The sequence below is a fragment of the Myotis lucifugus genome, unplaced genomic scaffold, assembly GCF_000147115.1.
Source record: "Myotis lucifugus unplaced genomic scaffold, Myoluc2.0 scaffold_381, whole genome shotgun sequence".
NCBI lineage: Eukaryota > Metazoa > Chordata > Mammalia > Chiroptera > Vespertilionidae > Myotis > Myotis lucifugus.
In genome coordinates this window covers 624,488-644,098 of record NW_005871429.1, presented here as the reverse complement: position 1 = coordinate 644,098, position 19,611 = coordinate 624,488, and the positions used below count along the sequence as shown (strand labels likewise).

At 50.2% G+C, this 19,611-nt stretch overlaps 1 protein-coding gene across 1 annotated transcript in view; it reads right to left on the bottom strand.

Annotated features, from left to right (window-relative positions):
- PAX2 (paired box 2) overlaps positions 1–19,611 on the bottom strand; it is a 75,293-nt gene that overhangs the window by 17,208 nt on the left and 38,474 nt on the right. Inside the window, 1 exon segment of the mRNA XM_023743243.1 lies at positions 1,160–1,335. Within this exon segment, the coding sequence (XP_023599011.1) occupies positions 1,160–1,335 (176 nt within the window).

Sequence of the window (19,611 nt, the reverse complement as noted above, 5' to 3'; positions counted from 1 at the left end):
TCCTTTGTTGGTTTATGGCTCAGGGCACCTTAAAAAGACTTTTGATTTTTGTTTTATGAAGACAAACAGCTTATAGGATAAAAGGACGGGCGGGGAGAAAGGCGAGTGGCTGTGAGCTGTTGGAGTCCTAGAGCAGAACTGTGCTGTGTGGAGCCCGTGGGGCTGCGCTGGTACACGTGTGCTTATGTGCTGGTGTGTGTGTGTGTGTGTGTGCGCGTGTGCTGTGTGTGTGTGCATGTGCTGTGTGTGTGAGCATGCACCGTGTGTGTGTGCAAGCGCAGCTGAGTGTGTGGTGCTGTAGTTGTGGGCCTGGGATGGGCTGTAGGTGTGGGAGGAATGGGGGTGTGTTCCTGTGTTTGAGCGTGTGCACTGTGGGCTACACTGAGGTGTGGGTGGAAGGGGGCTGGAGGGTGCTGAGCTGATGGGGGGAATACTGGGAGCACTGTGGGCTGTGGGGGAGAGGGAGCCAGTGGGTGGTGGTGGTGGTAAACATGTGCACAGGGTTAATGTGAGAAGTTAGCAGATGTGTTTGTACACTGTGTATTATGCGGGTGTGCTGTGGGCGGCGTCCCATGCTGTGTGTTCTGGGTTGTTCTGCATCTGCAGGAAGTATTGGGTCTGAGAGGTAGGCTGTCAGCCTGCCTGGGATCACACCGGACAGCTGGATCGGGGAGCAGGAGGCAGGGACAGCTGGGCAAGAAGAGTGCCTTGGACTTGCATAGACTTTCTGTAGGACCCCGGGGGCGGGGGAGGGGGGCGCGGGGGGAGGAGGATTTAGGCAAGGGACATGGCAAAAGGAAGTTCCTGAGTACTCGACACCAGAAGCAGGTAATGGCAGGGCCAGAAGGAATCTGTCAGATCACACCTCCAAGCCCTTCATCTATAGATGGGGAAACCGAGTCTCTGAAGGGAGTAAGACTTACCCAAGGCCACACTCGCACCCAGAACTCACCATTTCTAACTACCATATGCCATCACGGTTTGCCCTAACTCTACTATAATGTGCTGTGTGAGCCTGTTCACACGGCCCACACACAGTGCATCCATAAGCAGCACATGCAATGCTGGCGTGCACATGGCTGATCCCTGTGCATGTTCTCCAGAGGCCTGCTCTGCCCAGGTCCTTTCCACTTCTGCACCCAGGAAGCGCCTTCCTCACCTGTTCTGATTTGATGTGCTCTGATGCCTGGAAGACGTCAGGGTAGGAAGGACGCTCAAAGACCCGATCCAAAGCTTCCAGCTGCTGCTGGGTGAAGGTGTCAGCTCGCAAGTGCTTCCGCAAACTGTCCACGCCACTCTGGGAGTCTCCATTGGGGACTGATCCCTCGGACACATCTGGGGGACACATGGACACTCGAAGCATCAGTGCAGGCCAGCGAGGCACAGAGCAGGGCAGTGGGTAAAGCAGGGCACCTGGCTTGGTCCCTAGGGCTTTGCACTCCTGCTGGGACCCCTTACTCCCAGCTCTGGGGCTGGAGGGGCTGGCCCAAGGCTGGCCATGCCTCAGAGACCTGGCTCAGAAAGCCAGAGCCTCTGAAGGAGCTGGGGAGAGACAGGAAAGTTGTCCCAGGATAGGGGGCCAGAGGACTAGACAGAGGTGGAGCCAGAAGGGCTCTCAGGGGCCATCTCCCCTGAACTCCTATCCCCTGGTCTGGGTCAACCTGGCGAGGAGCTGGGTGTCTGGGACCGGCATGACCCAGCCTGTGGAGAATTGAACGTGGCTCTGAGATGAATTTCAGTTCCACTGACTCCAAGGGTGGAAAATCATCAAATCTCCGAGGCTGAGTGTAACATGGAGACTGGGTGAAGTAATTAACTTCACCACAGAGGGAGGAGGGACTTGAAGCCAAGCTGAGGCATGTTGCTTGCACTGGGCCAGGACTGAGACCAGAGCAGGAGGACAGCAGGTGGCAGGTGGGCAGTAAAATGCTAACTCGGACAGAGACTGAAGACAGAGTCTGTGTGGATGCTGCGGTGCCCAGGTACCCTGCTCAGCCTCTGTCCCTGACCCGAACTCTGGCTAGGCCTCTATCAGAGGCAGTTCCCTGGCCACCTGGTTCCTCCTGTGGGTCTCAGTGGGGCCACATTAGTGCCTGCTCCCTGGGGCTGCTGGCCAACTCTGTCCATACCCTGCCCTCCCTAAGCTTTCTCTCCTTTCTGCTCCCCTGCTTCCCTGCCCTCCCATATCAGGGCCACAGGAGTTGTCAGAGTATACAGTGAGCCCAGTGCCTGCTCTGCCACCTCTCCCTGAACCCCCACCCTGTAACTCCCCTGGACCAAAGCTGGGTTCTCCCCAGCCATAGCTTGGCCAAAAGCAGCTGGGGAGCCTTGGGCCTGGGGCCAGACCATGTTGTAGGCCCCAGGATGATCCTCTGGGACTGTTATATATATCAGTTTATAGGTGATTATACGATATGATATAATCAATATTGCATTATATACAGTAACACCGTACAGTATCATTCAGGAGAACATAGAAAATATTACATATTGATTAACCTCAACCTGCAGCCGTCCTACCCTTTCTTGCTGGCCTCTCAGACGGAGCATGGGGGTCTGTTTTCTTAATGCGACCTCCTGTCATCCCTCCATTTTATTCTGGCGGGGGTGGGCAAGCAAAGAAAGTGGGTGTGTTGAGGGGCGAAGAAAGAGAGAGAGAGGGAAAGGGAGAGAGAGAGAGAGAGAGAGAGAGAGAGAGAGAGAGAGAGAGAGAGAGAGATATGAAAACCAGGATCAAGTCTATGGAGGACAAACAGACATAGAGACAGCCTCAATGGTGTTTCTATGTGCCCTGTTACTATGGATACAAAACTTGGTGGTTGTGTTTTTTCTGTATAAGCCTCCACAATGATTTTCTGTTAGGGTGTGGCATATTTATTTTTCCCTTTTGTGTGAGTATTCTCTGTGTAGATGCATCTCTACACATATAAACATCCACATACATAAGCGTCTGGGTATGTGTAAGTGACAGAGTGAGAACTTTTCTGAAAAGGTGTGTGTGTGTGTGCATGTGTCATTGCATGGGGAGCAGGAGCCCACGTCCCCCATGTTCTCCTGTCCCTGTGCCATCATCCTAATTCCACCCCTTGTAGCTATTTGCATGTTTCACTGGATCTATTCTTCCTTGCTAGAGTCCTCCTACCTTTGTGGGAAGCCTGGCTGTTAGGACTGAGGGAGGCAGTAAGAGTGTCTTTGTGTTGCCATGTCACCAGTGGGCCTGGGAAGGAGAGTGTGCACTTGTCTGCGAGAGGCTGCCCACACATCATGTGTATGGATGTGTGCATGTGTGTGGCGAGACTCATACCATGCCTCTGTGTAGATTTGTGAATATGCCTGTGTGTGGCTTGACCAAACCCGTGTGTGTGTGTGTGTGTGTGTGTGTGTGTGTGTGTGTGTCTGTAGGGGCTGAACTGAAGCTTTGTCCTCAGGTCACTGGCTGGAGGAGTCTCTTTTCCTTCATTTATTCAGGGGCCCTTCAGATCTTGACAAATCTGTCACTCTAAATTTGCGAGAGATTATGGTGCTCTCTCCCCAGCCCGCAGAGAGGTGATATATGATATCTGCTGCCCCTATTGATTGCCTGATCTGGTGGCAGAGGCCGGCGAAATGAACTTGAAATGAACATCATGCCTCAACTCATTGTGCGTATAATACACTACTTAATCCCACATTTTTCAGCCGCTATGGAATTCAATTGATCAATCATGTTCCACTGATAGTACTGTTTTAGGGGTTATTGCTGCTCCCTCTACTCACTGACCTTTTTATTTATTTATTTTTTTGTACACTCAGGCCCTGGTGATAAGACAGGTTACAGAGGCAGCAATGGAGAGAAACGGGGAGGGGAAAGGAAGGCAAAAGGAAGCCCGTTCCAGGCAGAGGTGGCGGTGGGAGGCGGGGACAGGGAAGGAGAAGGAAGGGGTGTGGGAGAGGAAAAGAAAGGAGGTGCTAGAGGTGCAGCACAGCAAGCTGGCATGAAGAAAGCATTCGGAGAACCCCTAAGAGAGGCTGCTGGAGGCTTGAGGAAACTCCCCAAAGATAGAAGGAAGGTGAGGAAAGGGGGAGAGGCAGCAGTAAAGACAAATCATGAAGGAGCACATGGAAAGTTCTGGGCAATCAGGGAGGAGAGCCACAGGGGCAGGGAGAGGGCAGCGGCATGACTGGTGGGGGAGAGGGGCGGCCCTCCCAAATCAGCCAAAGGGCCCCTAGGCTCTCCCGGGCTCCCTCCAGAGAATGGGGTGGCACCCTTCCTTCAGCTAGGGAAGGAAGAGAGGAATGAAGGTAAGCAGAGAGGGTGGGAAGGGGGTTAGGAAAGGAGGTTGGGAGAGTCTGAGAAAGGGCACAAAGAGAGGAGAAAGGGAGCCCAGGGCAGCGCTGGCTGGGAGGAGGGCATTTGCCATCGAATAAACCTGCTGGCTCTGTCTCCCCATCAGCCTGGGTACCCACTAAGGAGGGCAGCCCAGGGCCTAGAAGAGGGTGGGGGGTGGAGGAAGAAAAGGAGAAGAGAGTAGAGGAGGAGCAGAAAGGACAAGAGAACACAGAAGAAAAGACTAGGAAAGGAAGAGAAAAAGAAGCGGTTGTCTGTGCCCACCACTCAAAGGGACCTCCTCAGGAGAACGGAGGGGGAGAGCTCAGAGTGGGACTGCCCACGGGTCGGCTCAGAGGTGACAGCAGAGAAGGGGTGGAACTGGGCTATGACGCTGCTGCAGCAAATTCAAGTACTAAAGCCCCTTTTGGCAGAGCTGGGCTAAAAGAGAGGAGGAGGCTTCAGAGTGAGCAGGGAAGGAGAGGCTGTGAGTAATTAGGTAGCATCCTTCCCCTTGTGAGCGCCTGTGGGCAGGGACCATGACCGACACATCTCTGGAGCTCCAGGGCCAGGCACGGAGCTGGGCTTACAGTTGGTACTCAATGAATGACTGAATAAGTGAATGAGGTCTCCTAGGAGCATTCAAGCCAGAACCCTGGCAGAAGGTCTCTGGACTGGCAACCTGACTGGCTTGGCATCTTTGCAAGGCAAGTCCCTCGCATTCCTAGCTCTCAGCGGCCCCTGGGTAGACCTATGTCCCATTTCACTCACCCCCACTGCTTGTTAGCTTCTGGAAGCAGGGACTCTGGTCCACAGGAGGCCCTTCCTGCTCTCATTAACACCATCCTGCCCACCTACAGATCCTCTACCCAAGGACAGAGAACAACACCATATTCCCAATTAAAAACAGAACCTAACCTTGGAGCCACAGAATTGCCATCCAAAGCAGGTAAGAGAGGTTCCTTGGGAATAGGGCCCAGATGGCCTCTGTATTGGACTCCCCACACCAAAGCCCTGGTCTCAGAGAGCAGAGTCAGCACAAAATGGGCCTATTTGCCCGTGGTGGGAGCTGGTTCCAGGGAAAGTCTTTCCTAAACGATGGGAGGAGGCTCCCGGCCTTCACCTTGATGGGATAAGAAGACCACCCCTTCAAGGACTCCAAGAAGAGGGCTGGAGTATGGTGGCCATATGGCCTGAGCTTTCTGAAACAGTTCTGATTTCCAATATCCTTCTCCACTCTCAGGCCATGTTTTTAGACTGAGGTTGGAAAATATGGTTGCTGTAGGTTTAGTAAGACCCCATAGACCAAGGAAGGAGCCGTGTCCTAGTTGGTCTCCATATATTGTCCTGCTGTCCCCTGCCCAGACACCATCCATTAGCAGTTACAATACCAAGAGCTTATTACATGGCATTGCTGAACTTTACACAGCTCATTTAATCCACCGCCCCCTAACAACCCTGGGAGGTAAATACTGTGACACCTCTTTTAAAGCTAAGGAAACTGAGGCCAAGACAGATTAAGTAGCCTATCCAAGGCCATGCAGCTGGTAAATGACAGTCAGGATTTAAATTCAGGTCTGTCTGATTCCAGAGCCTGCCCTCTACATCATTTCACTCTGCTGCCTGGGTGCTAAACCCAAGGGCCCAGCCGAGGGCCACTTGGCCCCATCCGGGACATGATTTCCCTCCCAGCATCCTCACTTCTCTGCCTTGCACCCTCTCTACACGGAGGCTGCAGCCTGTAGTTTGAGCACAGACTGTGCCCAGACTAGGGGACACCTAGTCCGAAGTCCTCATTTTATAGTAATGAAAGCTAATGGGGTGGGTGGGGAGGTGAGGGAGGGAGGGTGACAAGCCCAAGGTCACACAACCAGGAAGTAGACTTGCAGGACCAGAGCCCATTCCGGGACCTTGGTCCACTACACCGTGAGCACTTCCAAGGAGAGTGAGCCACCACGAGTCCTTTTTGGAACAAGGCAGATATAAATAAATTAATTAAACAAACTGCTGAGTTAAAACTTTGACGTATATTATTCTTTCAAGGAGAACAAAGGCTCATATTGGTCTTCTCCTCTAACCACTTCATATTTGCTTAGCAGTTAACAAAAAGGTTTCAAAGACCTTAGGTTATTTGGGTTTCCCCGACCCCTCTCCAAAGTGGTGAGGATTATAATCCCTGTTTTGCTGGGTTGGAAGCTGAGGCTCAGAGTACATGAGCTGCAGATTAAATGAGAGTGAGGGGCTAGCTCAAGGGCATATCTATCGGGGAGCCTGGCACAGGAACGTGCTCTGTAATCAGTTGTGGGCTGACCCAATGAGCATCATCAGCTCCCAATCTCCACGCAAAAGAAGTGAACGGCAAAACCAAAAGATCATCTTGACTGAAAGGAGAGCCACCTACCTCACTCTTCTCATTTAAGTTTTTCCATATCATCCAAGCTTTGTACAATAAGCACGTGCCACTTGCAGAATCACTAATAATAATCTTTTACTCCTCAATAAGCTCTGATTTCCTCGTTCACTTAGCCTTGTCACTCCCCATCTACACCTGGGCTTCCCGGAGCAGAGCTCTCTACCTCCCGCCTCTCTGACCCCAGACCAGAACCCTCTCTCTGGCTAAAAATAAATAAGGTTGTCCAGTGAGGTCTCAGCAGCTTGGAGAGGGGGGCAGTCCCCGAAGGTCATGTCTCAGGGATGAAGGCTAGGGACAAGGGATAAAATAGAAGTGCTCTGTCTTCCTCGTATGTGGACATTCCACACAAATTCCCAAAGTAGTCACTGCAAGGGACAAGGGAAATTCTCACGCACTGACCAAAAGATAGGTGGGGGTGATGATAATAGACAGAATTGATGATGTCATTTTCTTGGTCACAAAGTGCCAAGGTTATCAAAGTCTACAAAATCAAGATGGGTATGAACTGGGGTTTCCCATCACATCCCAGGAAGTGAAAATGAGGCATTTGAAGGGACTGTTTTTAGTGTAGTAAAGAACTATACTAAGTTCCATTTTCTAAGACCAAACACAAATATCTACCTGTCAATGGGGAAATTGACAATATTAGGGCTTTCACATATGCTTATGAAATCCATTTAACTTTACAAGGTAATTATTATTAATCTCATTTTCAGACGAGAGGCAAAATTATTTGTTCGACACTGTCAAATTTGCCTTCTTTGTCGAAGATTGTCATGATCATCATTTAGTGAGTGCTAACCATGTACTAGGCAGTCGAAGTGCTTTACACACATGCTCTCTAATCCTCACAGATCACTTGCAAAAGTGACATCATTAGTTCAATTTTACAGCAAAGAAATCAAGCTCAGGGAGAGTTAAAAGCATGCACAAGACCACACTGCTGGCAGGAAGCAATCTTGGGGAAAGCAAGTCTTACTTCATCTGCAGACAGAAAATGACCTGAAAAAGTGATACGGGAAGAAAAGAGAAAAATGTGGAGGAAGTGAGAACAGTGGGTGATGAGCTTCAGGCCTCAGGGGGTTGGGCGAAGCAGGAGGGGTCAAGGCTAGCTGTGGTTGGGGGTGGGGCTCTGAACAGACATTTGCTCCATACCATTCTGATCTATGGCCTCTGCCCCCCACCCCTCTCTGCACCCTAGCTTCTCCAACACCCCTTCCCCCTATGAGGGGTCCACCCCCAGGCTTCCCCAGTTTCCCCAGCTGCCAGTTGTTGCAGTTTCAAACTCAATTGTTCTCCTCAGTACTGAGGCAAATGGAGTCATTAATTACCTTCTATCGGCTGGGCTGAGTTCAGAATGCGATCAATATCTCCGCTTGTCATTCAGGGCAGCCCTCCTGTGCAGCCCCAGCCCCACCCCCACTGCGCAGGAGGAGAAGGTCTGGGCTGCCACCCTGGCCCTCCCATCTGATCGAGAACAGGGAGTGTGGGGTTTGGGACCAGGAATGGAGCTGCTTTCCAGACTGGGAGAAGAACAGGGATAAATGGAGTGGATAGAGGGCACAGGCGAGAGGGAGGGAGAAAAGAAAGGGAAGGAGTGCGAGGAAAGGAGAAGAGAAGGGCAGAAGACAGGAAAGGGGTGGGGGGAAGACGGGAGGGAGAGAGGGGGAGGGGAAGCACGGTGGAAGGGAGAAATTGATAGGAAATGGTGGAGAGAGGAGGAAAGCGGTGCTGCAATGTGCTGGGAGGGGCTGGGTGGAGACTGTGCTGGTAGAGACGCTGCCTGTCCGAGGAGCTGAGGTGACATACCCCATTGCCTCCCATCCTTAAACTGCACAATCTGTGAGCCTGCCCTGCCCAGGAACCCTAAGCCCAGCTGAAGAGGAGGGCACAAAGAAGCCCTTGGAGATCTGGCTGGACGACAAGGGTCTGGTAAGCCTTCCAGCCCTGGAGACCTTTGGCCAAAGGGTTCTCCTTGACCAAGCCCAGCTTCCAAGCACTCAGTGAGTTCATGGTAGTGTGAAAGGTGTGTGTGGAGGCCTGGCCTGCCTGGCCTGACTTCCTGTGCTTCTGGGACACTAACTGCCTAGTGACCCTAACTTAACACTGGACTGGTAGTACCATCTCCTGAGCTGAACTCCTAGGTTTGTCGCTCATGTGCTATATGACCTTGGCCAAGTCCCTTGAGCTTTTCTGGATTGAGTTTCCTCAGATGTACACCAGAGGGTTGCTAGCTCTCCCTCAGCAATATCAATTTCTCCTTTCTCTGTGTTCCAGTAGCCCATCTATCCAAACCTCTATTGTAGAAATAATAATAACTAAAATCGATCCAGTTCCCATTATGGTGCCAGACACTCTGCTTAACGTACATCTACTGATTTAATCCTAACAATAACAGCAGCTAACATTAAGTGCCTACTATATATTAGGCACCCATCTCAGATTTTTACATATATTAACTCATTTAATTTTCACCAAAACTTAAGCAGGGAGCTTCTATTACTACTCCTGTTTTGAAGGCACGGACATGTCTTTTTCATCTTTATAAACCTAGCATTGGGCTTGACACATAGTAGGTGATAAAATGTTGACTGATTTGTCAAATAGAATTCCCAAAGCAAAGGTTGATAGATTATTAATTTGCCTTGTTCAATATTTTACCTTTTAGAAGGAAAACTAAGCAACAAAAGCAATTGCTACTCTGGATTCAGTATTATCATATTTCACAGCTGGCAAGTTTCGAGATAATTTAATTCCATTATCTCTTAGAGATTTAAAAAAAAAAGGCTCAGAGAGGTTAAGTAATTTTCCCATGTCACACAGCTAGTCATCGATAGGCTGGGGACTGAGGTTCTCAGCGTAGAGCCCTTTCTCCTATTCCAGGTTGCTCAATTTTGATCAACAAAGAAAAACTGATAAAAGGGAAGTGATGGGGATCTGGGGAGAAAGCAACCATGTCTAGAGTTAACAGCAGCAAAGGAAGGAGGCATTCGACAAAATCTGACTGAAGGAGAGCAAACTGCTAGGTGTTGAGGGAAAGAATGGTCGTGTGATCCCACGGCAAGAGGTTCTAGAAAGGAACATAGTCCCATAAGGATTGGATGCTCTAACAATGAAATTCTGCCTCTGCAAGCTCAAAGAATCAACCTGACAAGAAAGAGGGAGTGAGAGTGGGGGAGGGGTGGAAAGAGAAGGACATTTTAGGAACATCATTGCTGTTGCACACGAATAAGCTTTAAAATATGATGAGCCTAGATTTTAAAAGGACATGTACACTGAATAGTGGAAGATTATGCGACCATTAAAAAATCATGTTTTCAAAGAATATTTAATGATATGTGAAAATGGTTCTATATAATGTTAAGTGAAAATAGCAAGACAAGCTGTATATACAATATCATTCCAATTTTTATCAAAATAATATATATAAGATTATACATGCACAGAAAAAAAAAAGGATACCATATTCCAACAGTGGTTATCTCTTGATGATGAGATTATGGGTAATTCTTTAAAAAAAAATCTACCATATCTTACAAATATTTTACAATGAGCATGTATTGCACTTATTATCAGACAAAAGTTATTTTTTTCCTCCTGTAAAGGACATACAACAGATGGAAGGAGGGGACCATAACCAAGGATGGATATGAGAATAGCATGAGCCTGTCAGGAAGACAAAAGCTCAGAACAAGCTGAGACAACAAAAAAGGGTCTCTTTAGCTCTGCTTGGAGAAAGAACAAAAAGGAAGGCAGGTTTAGGCTCAGTGCTGGGGAAGAGGAGGTAATACTGAGAGGAAAGAGAGAGAAGGCAGAACTTCTCCACCAAAGAAAAGAATCTTCCAAACGGGACCAGCAGGCGTTGCCCAGGTCAGGGGGGCCAGGCAGGTACTCCTAACTATGCCCATTGAGTTAACTTTTTCAGGCCCAGATAATTCATGTAGCAGGAGTCTGGGAAGGGGGAAAGGTAGATAAAATTCTAAAATTTTTGTTGATGATTCTTGAGGAGTCACAGTGAAGCAGTGATAAAGCCTAATGCCATCCTGCCTTGCAAAAAATAAAAGGGGGTCAAGGTAAGCTTACACAAATAGCACTTCAAAAAATTTAATATTGGGGTCTGGAAATCTTTTAGAAGAAATTACTATAAAATTAATTCGTGGGCATTAGAAAAGAAAACAGTGATACCCTGGAGCTTGCATGTACTCACCAAGAATAAGTTGGAGCACATTACTTATATATCAGCGCTTAGATCAAATGCCACCTCCACTAAGACTTTCTCAATTCCCCTGGTTGGAAGCAACTGCCCCCCATTTTAAAAATATTCATCACAGCACTTTCTACCTTGTTAAAGCACCTATTGCATTCTGCTCTTATAATGATACTAGAGGCCCTGTGCACGAAATTCATGCACAGGTAGGGTTCCTAGGCCTGGCTGGCAATCAGGGCCAATCTGTGGGGCGACCAGCAGGGTGACCGGGGCCCCCCTGCTCACACCCACCTTGGCTGGCCTGGCGCTGCCTGCTCGCCCACCCCGCCCCCTGCCACCACCAGTTGGGGCCTGTGGGCTGGGGGCAGCTCCTGCGTTGAGCATCTGCCCCCTGGTGGTTAGTGCAAATCATAGCGACCAGTCGTTCCACTGTTCAGTTGATCTGCATATTAGGGTTTTATATAGATAGATGCACCCTATCTCCCTATTAGATGAAAAGCTTCTTGAGGTCAAGGACTGAGTCCTATTTGCCTCTGTAAATCAGTCCTGACATGTTTCATACATAACAGGCACTCAATTTGTGCCCTGACTTAAGTTGGATTTGTTTTATTGATTGATTAAAGAAATGCTCTGAATGTAGTGAACATTAACATTTCACAAAGAATCTCCTTCCTAACTTTATGGACAAGATGAAGAAAAGTGAAATGGTTGATGGCTACTGGAGTCAATAGTACCCAAAACATTCATTTATCACAACCAGGAAGGGGATCTCCACTGGTGGGCTATGTGGCTCTCCTTTACTTGAAAGGAAAATAACTCTTTAAAAAACGATGAGAGTGATGATATAGAAAACTTCCTTATGACCTTAATCGGGTGGAATTAAGAGTCCAAACCAACAAGATGAAATTCAACAGGGATAAATGGAATGCCCTATGTTTAGGTTAAAAAAAATCAATTACACAAGTACAGAATGGGGTAGACCTGGCTTGATAGCAATTGATGTGAAAAAGATCTCGAGGTTTTAGTTGACCACGAACTCAATATGAGCTTGAGTCTGACATGGCTGCTAAAAAATCGAATGCAATCTGAGGCTACATTATGGGTGTAGAATCTCCAGGTGCAGAGCAGCAATGGTCCTACTGTACTTGGCATTGGTTAGACTGTCTCTAGAGCAGCGTTTCTCAACCTGTGGGTCGCGACCCCTTTGGGGTCGAACGACCCTTTCACAGGGGTCGCCTAAATACATCCTGCATATCAGATATTTACATTATGAATCATAACAGTAGCAAAATTACAGTTATGAAGTAGCAACGAAAATAATTTTATGGTTGGGGGTCACCACAACATGAGGAACTGTATTAAAGGGTTGCGGCATTAGGAAGGTTGAGAACCACTGCTCTAGAGTTTAGTGTTTATTTAAGAGAGACTTTCACTGTCAATAATGAATTCAGAAATGGGTAATCAGGATGGGTAGGGACCTCCCGCAAGTACAGGGACCATATCACGTGAGAAACTGAAACCCACTCAGGGCTCAGCTCATTGTTTTTGCAGGTGCTCAGTAAATCAAATAGAAGGAATGGAAGGGAGGGAGAGCTACTCTAGGTGGTTCACTTTAAAGATGAGGAAACTGGGATTCAGAGAGAGTATGTAACTAGCCAAAGGTCCCAGAGCAAGTAAGGAGTGGAAATAGATCCCACATCCAGAAATGTGAATTCTAACAGTGACAACTGTCCATTCACGTCCTATGTCCAGGCAGGGGATGTACCCTGTCAGGCAGAACTGCTGGAGGGGAGACCTGAGGACCGTTAAGAATCTGAGACTCTGCCTGACACCACTCTCAGTCCAGCCTCTGACCTCCCTCCACATGGAAGATGTCCCTGGAGCCTGTCTCCCTGAATCTTAACCACTTCCAGGCTCAAGTCCCATTTCCTTCTTGCTTTTCTAGCTACTTCCCTGGATTCCTACTGAACTCTTGCCACCTGGTTCATTTTCTAGTCTCGTGTGTGATAGCCCTGCCTCCCCCAATAGATTGAAGTTCCTTGAGACTCACATCCTGGTTCTTTGCTCCTCTCATACCTCCCAACACTGGGGCCCACATTGATACAAAGCTCCCCTGAGAGATGAGTATACATTTCCATGTATTTATATACCAAAGCAAGATCACAGATTCTCCGTAACCTGAAATGGTTTATAAGAAATTTGCCCAAGGACACAGAGATAGCCTGAACGATCATTTAGGGACCTCGCGTTTCCTAACCAACCAAGGGAGCTATGAGGGAGATACGAGAGAGGCCTAGAACCCCAGAAAATTATACCTGTACAGTTAATTTCCCTGAATGTTAGCCCCCTCCATCCCAAACCCCTAGTTTACCTGTAGGAAAGAAGGACATGGGCACCCACTGACAACACGACCAGCCTGAGTGTATGTGAGGAGGGTGAGCTGGTACAAATGGGGGCAGGGGGGCAGGGGGGCCAGAGGCAACACAATGGGAGGGAGCAAACAGGTAGCAGGGAGTGAGCATTGGATGGGTTCGGGTGAATTCCCCAGAGTGATCAACTTTCCTGCCTGAGAGCATGCGCTGTGCCTTCCTGCTGGCCTGCTGGGCTCAGGCGCACTGGCTGCTGGTGGGGAAGGAGGGCTGGCTGAGGGTCCCCCTTTGTGGTACCCGCGTCCTCCATCGGCCCTCTCTGGGCTTTCTGGAAGGGGCTGGGGCCTTCTGCCGGGTGCTGGACTCCAGCGGGGACCAGAACCAGTTAGAAACCTCTCTGGAGCCAGAAGGGAAGGGGCTTTGTTAGCTCAGAGGACACAAGCAAGGCGAAAAATTACATACCAGGCCGCTCTAAGTATGCTTGTTTAGAGAAACTGCTTGCATTTATGAAGTCTTTGGTGCGGAAAGCAGGGTTGCAAATGACTGCATCAGAGCGACAGTAAAGGCCATTAATTTCCTGTTATGTTTTCCTGCGTTGGGGGCTTTATTAATTTAATTTTACACTGTCGAACAACAGCGAGAGCTGACACTGCCACACCGCCAAGGCTGGGGCTTTCTTTTTGTGTGTGTAGCAAGGCTTTGCCTGACATGCAAATCAACGCTATTACCGGAACCAATAAAGATGTGTGGAGGGAAGAGGGGAGATAAGGAGGGGGAGGCAGGGAGGGGAAAGGAGAGAGGGGAGAAAAAGGGCGAAAGCCATCCTGGCCAATTTCTGCTGCGCTCCATGCCTAGCATCTCCTGGCCTCCCAGACCAGCTCCAACTTCTGCCCACCCTCCACATTGCCTTCTACTCTCTTCTTCCCTCTACTCCATGCCTTCAGATGACTCTACCTCTGTGGTCCTCCTCTGTCCTAGATCCTGGCAGAACTTGAGTAAGGACAGGAAGTTCCCAGGAGGAGGTGGGAGATGGAGTTCCCCCACTGCCTGTGCCCTGCAGAGGCATGTCCCGGAAGCATGGAGGCAAGAGACCAGATGCTGCCAACCCAGCAGGCTGGCGTGAAGGCCTTTTCCAGTCATTTTTCTCCACCACACAACTTCTAAAATCAAGGGCCCTGGCCCACTGACATACTGTTAGCACACGCACACACCTGATCCCATATGCTTGTGCACATGAAGAAGAGTCTAGAAAGCAGATATTGCAGCTTCCTCTCAGAGCTCCCATAAACCAACCATTTATTTCCTTTGAATTTCCGGAACAAAATACTGTCCCTCATTGTTTCTCTTTAGGAGACTCCAGTAGTGTCTTCAGTAGCTGTAAGGTACCTACTTGGTCTAAACCAAACTGCCAGAGGAACATGGCTCCCCAGCATCAGAAAAAGGGCGGATTCCTGGCAGACCACATTCTGATCTCTTTGACTACATCGACCTCATACTCACCACCCAAAGATCACCCACACTGCCCCTCACCCAGAGCAGCTTCCACAAGCCGGCTGCCCCAGTGGTCCACCCAAGTATCCACTCTGCCCACGTGTCTGGGTTGGCCACGCTGCCAAAGGAGATGGAGGTGGGGTCGGGGTGAGGAGGGAAGAGGGAAGGAAAGGGAAGCTCCTGAAGTCCCTTCTACCAAACACACTGCCTGCATCTTTCCATCCATTCTTTGAAGTCTGCTGGGGTCTAGGGAGATCTGTATGAGCCAGTGTGAGAGAGAGAGGGAGGGGGGAAGGCAGGGAAGGAGGGTGGGGGTGGGAGAATGTGTCTGCTAGTGTGTGCACGTGTGTCCGTGCATCTCTCCCTCTCTTGCTGGCTTGCTTGTGCTCCTGCCTGCACTTTCTGCTTCAGGAGCTGTTTGCCAGGCTCTGGGAGGCTGTTGGACGGAATCCAGCTCTCCCTGGGAGGAAAGCATAAACTTCATAAACTACATTTACTTTAATGCAGGTTCCTGGGGGCAGCTTTCCTCAGGCTTTTCTTCCCTCCTCTGTCTTGATCACATTTTATCCCAGCCCCTGTGTGCACCCAGACCACACACACATACACACGCGCGCGCACGCACATACACACACGCTCGCACACACACAGGCACACACTCACGCACACACACTTTAGAGTTAGTACTCCTGAAAAAGCTGAAGCCTGGGGCGGGAGCATGGACAAGGTGTACAAGCTGTGTTTACAGGACAAAGCCTCGGCCTGGCCCTGGAAAGGCCCTTGTGAGATGCCCACACACTTGTCTCCGGTGGAGATGAGCACAAAGGGTACTTTGAGGCAGGCGGGCAGGCGCCTCGGGGAGGGAGGTATGCAGACATTTTGAGGGGATGACCAAATTAGGAGCCACCTGGAGGCTGGGGCTCCAAGGAGGGAGAAAGAGAAAGCGCGGCCTCCACGCAGGTTGAGGTTTGTGAAGCCTCCCTTGTCTCATGCTGTCAAGGTCAGCAGGTTCGGGTTCACCGAAGGGTCAGGATGGTTTGAATTACTGGCTCCACTGCAACTCGGCTCTGAGGCTCGTGATCATCTCCCAGCCCTCCCCCAACCCTCCTGGCTTCTCCACCCCCACAGGGCAGGGTGGGGAAGGTCCTGGAGAGCCTTCCAGCCACCATGGCCCTGGGGAAGGCAGGCAGGAGGGAGTCCTTCCCTGGGCTCCGGGGCTCCTTGTGCAGCCCACAGCGGTCGGGAAGGTGGCTAGGACCCATTCCTCTGTTGCGCAGCAATCCTGGGTCTCCAAATCCAGCCCACCTTCTCTCCAAATCCTTTTTCCAAGGGGTCCCCATGCCCCTGCCCTTCTCAGCTGCCCACTGGCCTGCAAAGGAGGAGGTGTTCAGGGAGGCCAGCCCACTAGCAGCAGGGCCTGGGGGACAGGCTCAGGGCCGGGCCCCTCCCTCCTGCCCACAGCCCGTGCCTGGGGGAGAAGGGCAGCGCTGAGGCAGCGGATTTCTCATTTCTCGCTTGGTGCCCTTGCCGGGTGGGGGAAGGGGAACGAGGCCTACCTGGAGGGCGGAAGGTAGTTGCCAAGTGGAAGACTAGGGTTTGAAGACAGTCTGACGAGGTGGGTGTGCAAACACGTGCCCAGAAACACACAGATGCCTTTGCTGAGAAAATGGTAATACTGTGCTACACCCCTCCCCCTCCCCCCAACTTTCAGTGGTGGAGGGGTGCACGCAGGCCCCTCTACTGCTAATCTGTACATTCTCTCCTGCGGGCTGGGGTCCACCTATTTTAACGTTTTGGCATTTTATGGAAAAAAAAAAAAAAGCTCTTTTGTGCGAAATCGCAACATACTTCCTCAAACAAGGAAATATAATTCTTTATCTACAACAGCAGGAACTGGTTAGGAGCCTGAGGTGGTTAATGATTTGACTGAAGTCGCTGGTTTAAACTCAGGGATTTATGTACAAATTCATGCACCCATGTCAGCCCCACACCACCCTGGCTAACCCCAGTCCTTCCCCACAGAGGAAAGTCAGCCCATGTGCACACAGGCCCCAAGGTGCAGGCCTTAATAACACATCCACATGCCCTACACCCACCTCTGTATAATGACATGGTCAGTGTTCAACGGGCTCACGGCCAACATTGTCCAGGGTTTGGCTAAAAATTTCGATCCAACTAAGATAGAAAAATTCCCCCCTCAGCATGAACGGCCTGATTTCCCAGTTTACTGGGAAGATATAATCATAACAACAAATATGTTCTCATAAGTGGGCTTTTTTGGTGTCTTAGTGAATGCGGACCTTTGAACCTTAGCTCTTTCTGAGCCTAGAGTGGACATTAGCCAGGGTTTGGATATTTGTTGGGAAATGAATACAGGGTGAGCTTTGTTAACGCAGTTAAACTCAGGCACTTGTCTAGATGGATGGTTACCTTCCTGTGGACTTGGTTTCTGGGCTTTCCTCGGACTTGCCTCACGAGGGGCAGTCTGTGACCCGTGCTCGGTAGTATAGTGCATGTGAAATCGTCATTCTGGCAATAACCCACAGAGCACGTGTCCTTAGAGAAACTCAAACTCTGCTTGGCTTCCCTCTGCCAATATAATGCTTTCTTACAGGGCCTGGCCAGGGCCCAGAGGACAGTGGAGGCAAAACGAGGCTCCCTGGTTCTTTGCCCACCATGTGAGCTCACGTCAGAGCTCTGAGGGCACGCCACCCCAGGTTTGTACTCCTGGGTGGGGATTCTTTAAAACCAATCAAGTGTGTGTGTGTGTGTGTGTGTGTGTGTGTGTGTGTATTAGGTGGTGAATACACGTAACTGTGCCCAAGTGCTGGGTTTAGGTTAAGGAATCAGTGAGACCTCGTTCCTCGTTTTGTTTACCCAACATAGTGCAACTTCACTGTGTCTTCTGGGCCCTCCTCGGCACCCCTCCCAGCTCCTTCAGGCTGAACCCTGGCCCACGAAAATGGAATGTGCTCAGCGAAACTTCCCGAAGCTCTTCCCTTACAGGAATGCTTAGATCCTTCTCTGTTTCCACCATCCCCCTGCAGCTGGACCAAAAGGCCACAGAAGACAGACACTGTGGGCCTGAGAGAGTCAGCTCTGGCTCCTGCTTCTGTCTCTAAGTGTCTGCCCGTGCCAGCCTACCAGGGTGTGCCGACCTGCAGACTTCCCCCATCAGCCTCCTCCAGGACTGAAGGCTGCACCCAAAGTCCCAGGGCGGGCCAGCGGGGCAGGGGCAGCCTCTCCTCTTCCAGGGGGTCCTCCTGGCCTGCCTTTTCTGACACCAGCACTCTTCCCGCTGCCCCTCCAGAAGGAGAGCTGGGAAGAGAGACTGGCGACCAGGGCACGCCTGGTTTACATTAATGAGATACACCGAGTGTAATCCAGCCGGGGAGGCAGCCTACAAAAGGAGGCGATCGCGATCGCAGGCGGCCAGGAGCAGAGCTGCTCAGGTAATTGGTTTATCTATCTGGAAGCAGGGGGAGCAATCTCAGCACAGACAGACTAGCAGTAAAGTCTCTTCCTTAAGGCTATTTCCTTTGTCTTTTCAATTGCTTGCACATCCATGTGAGAGAGGGAGAGAGTGTTAAAGAGAGAGGGAGAGGGAGAAATGTTAATTTGTGAATTAATGGCTTTTCTCAGCGGAATTGTAAATTCAAATGTCACCTCACACGGTGACACCACGGCTGGTCTGCTGAAGAAGCAATGATAAGATCCCCCACCTCCCTCGGTGCCCCTCCCTCCCCAAAGATAGCTGTGGAGTGGAACATGCTACTTTTAATTTGCAATAACAACACAACAGAGGTATGCAGTAATGACTGCCTTCTTTACCCTCCTCCTGGCTTCCTTCCCCCCAGTCCAGTTGGCTCCCCACTTCCTCCCTCCTTTTGCTCTTCTGAAACAACACCTCACCCCACCCTGGCTGTCCCCCACCGCACCCCAGCCAGGGCCTGATCGCATGGGGGGTGCCTTTGGAATTGACGATGCTACAACCCTCTCTTCTCCTTCAATAATCAGGGAATTAATGACCCTGAAGTTAAAGTGAGGCTGATACCGAGGCCCTGCCCAGCGTTGGGAAAAAAGCCTTCATTGTTTTCAAGCAGGAGGCGGGCAGCAGTGAGGGAGATTCATGGATGGAGATTGAATATGCAATTTTCTTTCACCTTGCCAAGAGCTGCCCCTGGGCTGTGCCTGGCCTAAATTTTTCCTTTTACCATCTCTGCCTTATCCGGCCCTCCCACCTCCCTTCCATTCTTTCCAGAAAATTACCTTCAAAATTGATTTCCACTTTTACAAACAAATATAATGGGAACACAGGAAAAAACTTGGGCCGTGATGAATTAGGGCTGTCAGGTGCTTCCAGGTCTCCTTTGCTTTTGTTTTACTACCCGATCTGCTCTTTGTTTTTCCAAGGGCTGGAAAAAGTGCCCCCCATCCACTGACTGCCTGATCCTCCAGGCCACTGGGGTCTCAGCCCCCACACCCAGCAGTGGCCCGTGGAAAAAGTGATCCAGGCCCTGAGATTCTGTTAGCCTCTTGGTTTCCCAGCGGACGCTTGAGCCACCTCCTCCTTTTCTGCTCACTGGCCCTTAGGAACCCACTCTCTTATTGGTCTCTAACCGCCACCCCCAGCTATTTCCCCTGACCCCACACCATGTTCCCTCTGGCCCCCATACCTCTTAAAGTCCAGAACCAGATGCAAACCTCCACCTCTCTAATGTGGGCAGGGATCAAGTGTATACTCGACTAGAGCAAATGAAGACAGACAGACACTGAAGAGATCCCGGAAAGACAAGCAGGTAGAAAGGGGGCAAGACCCTGAAAATTG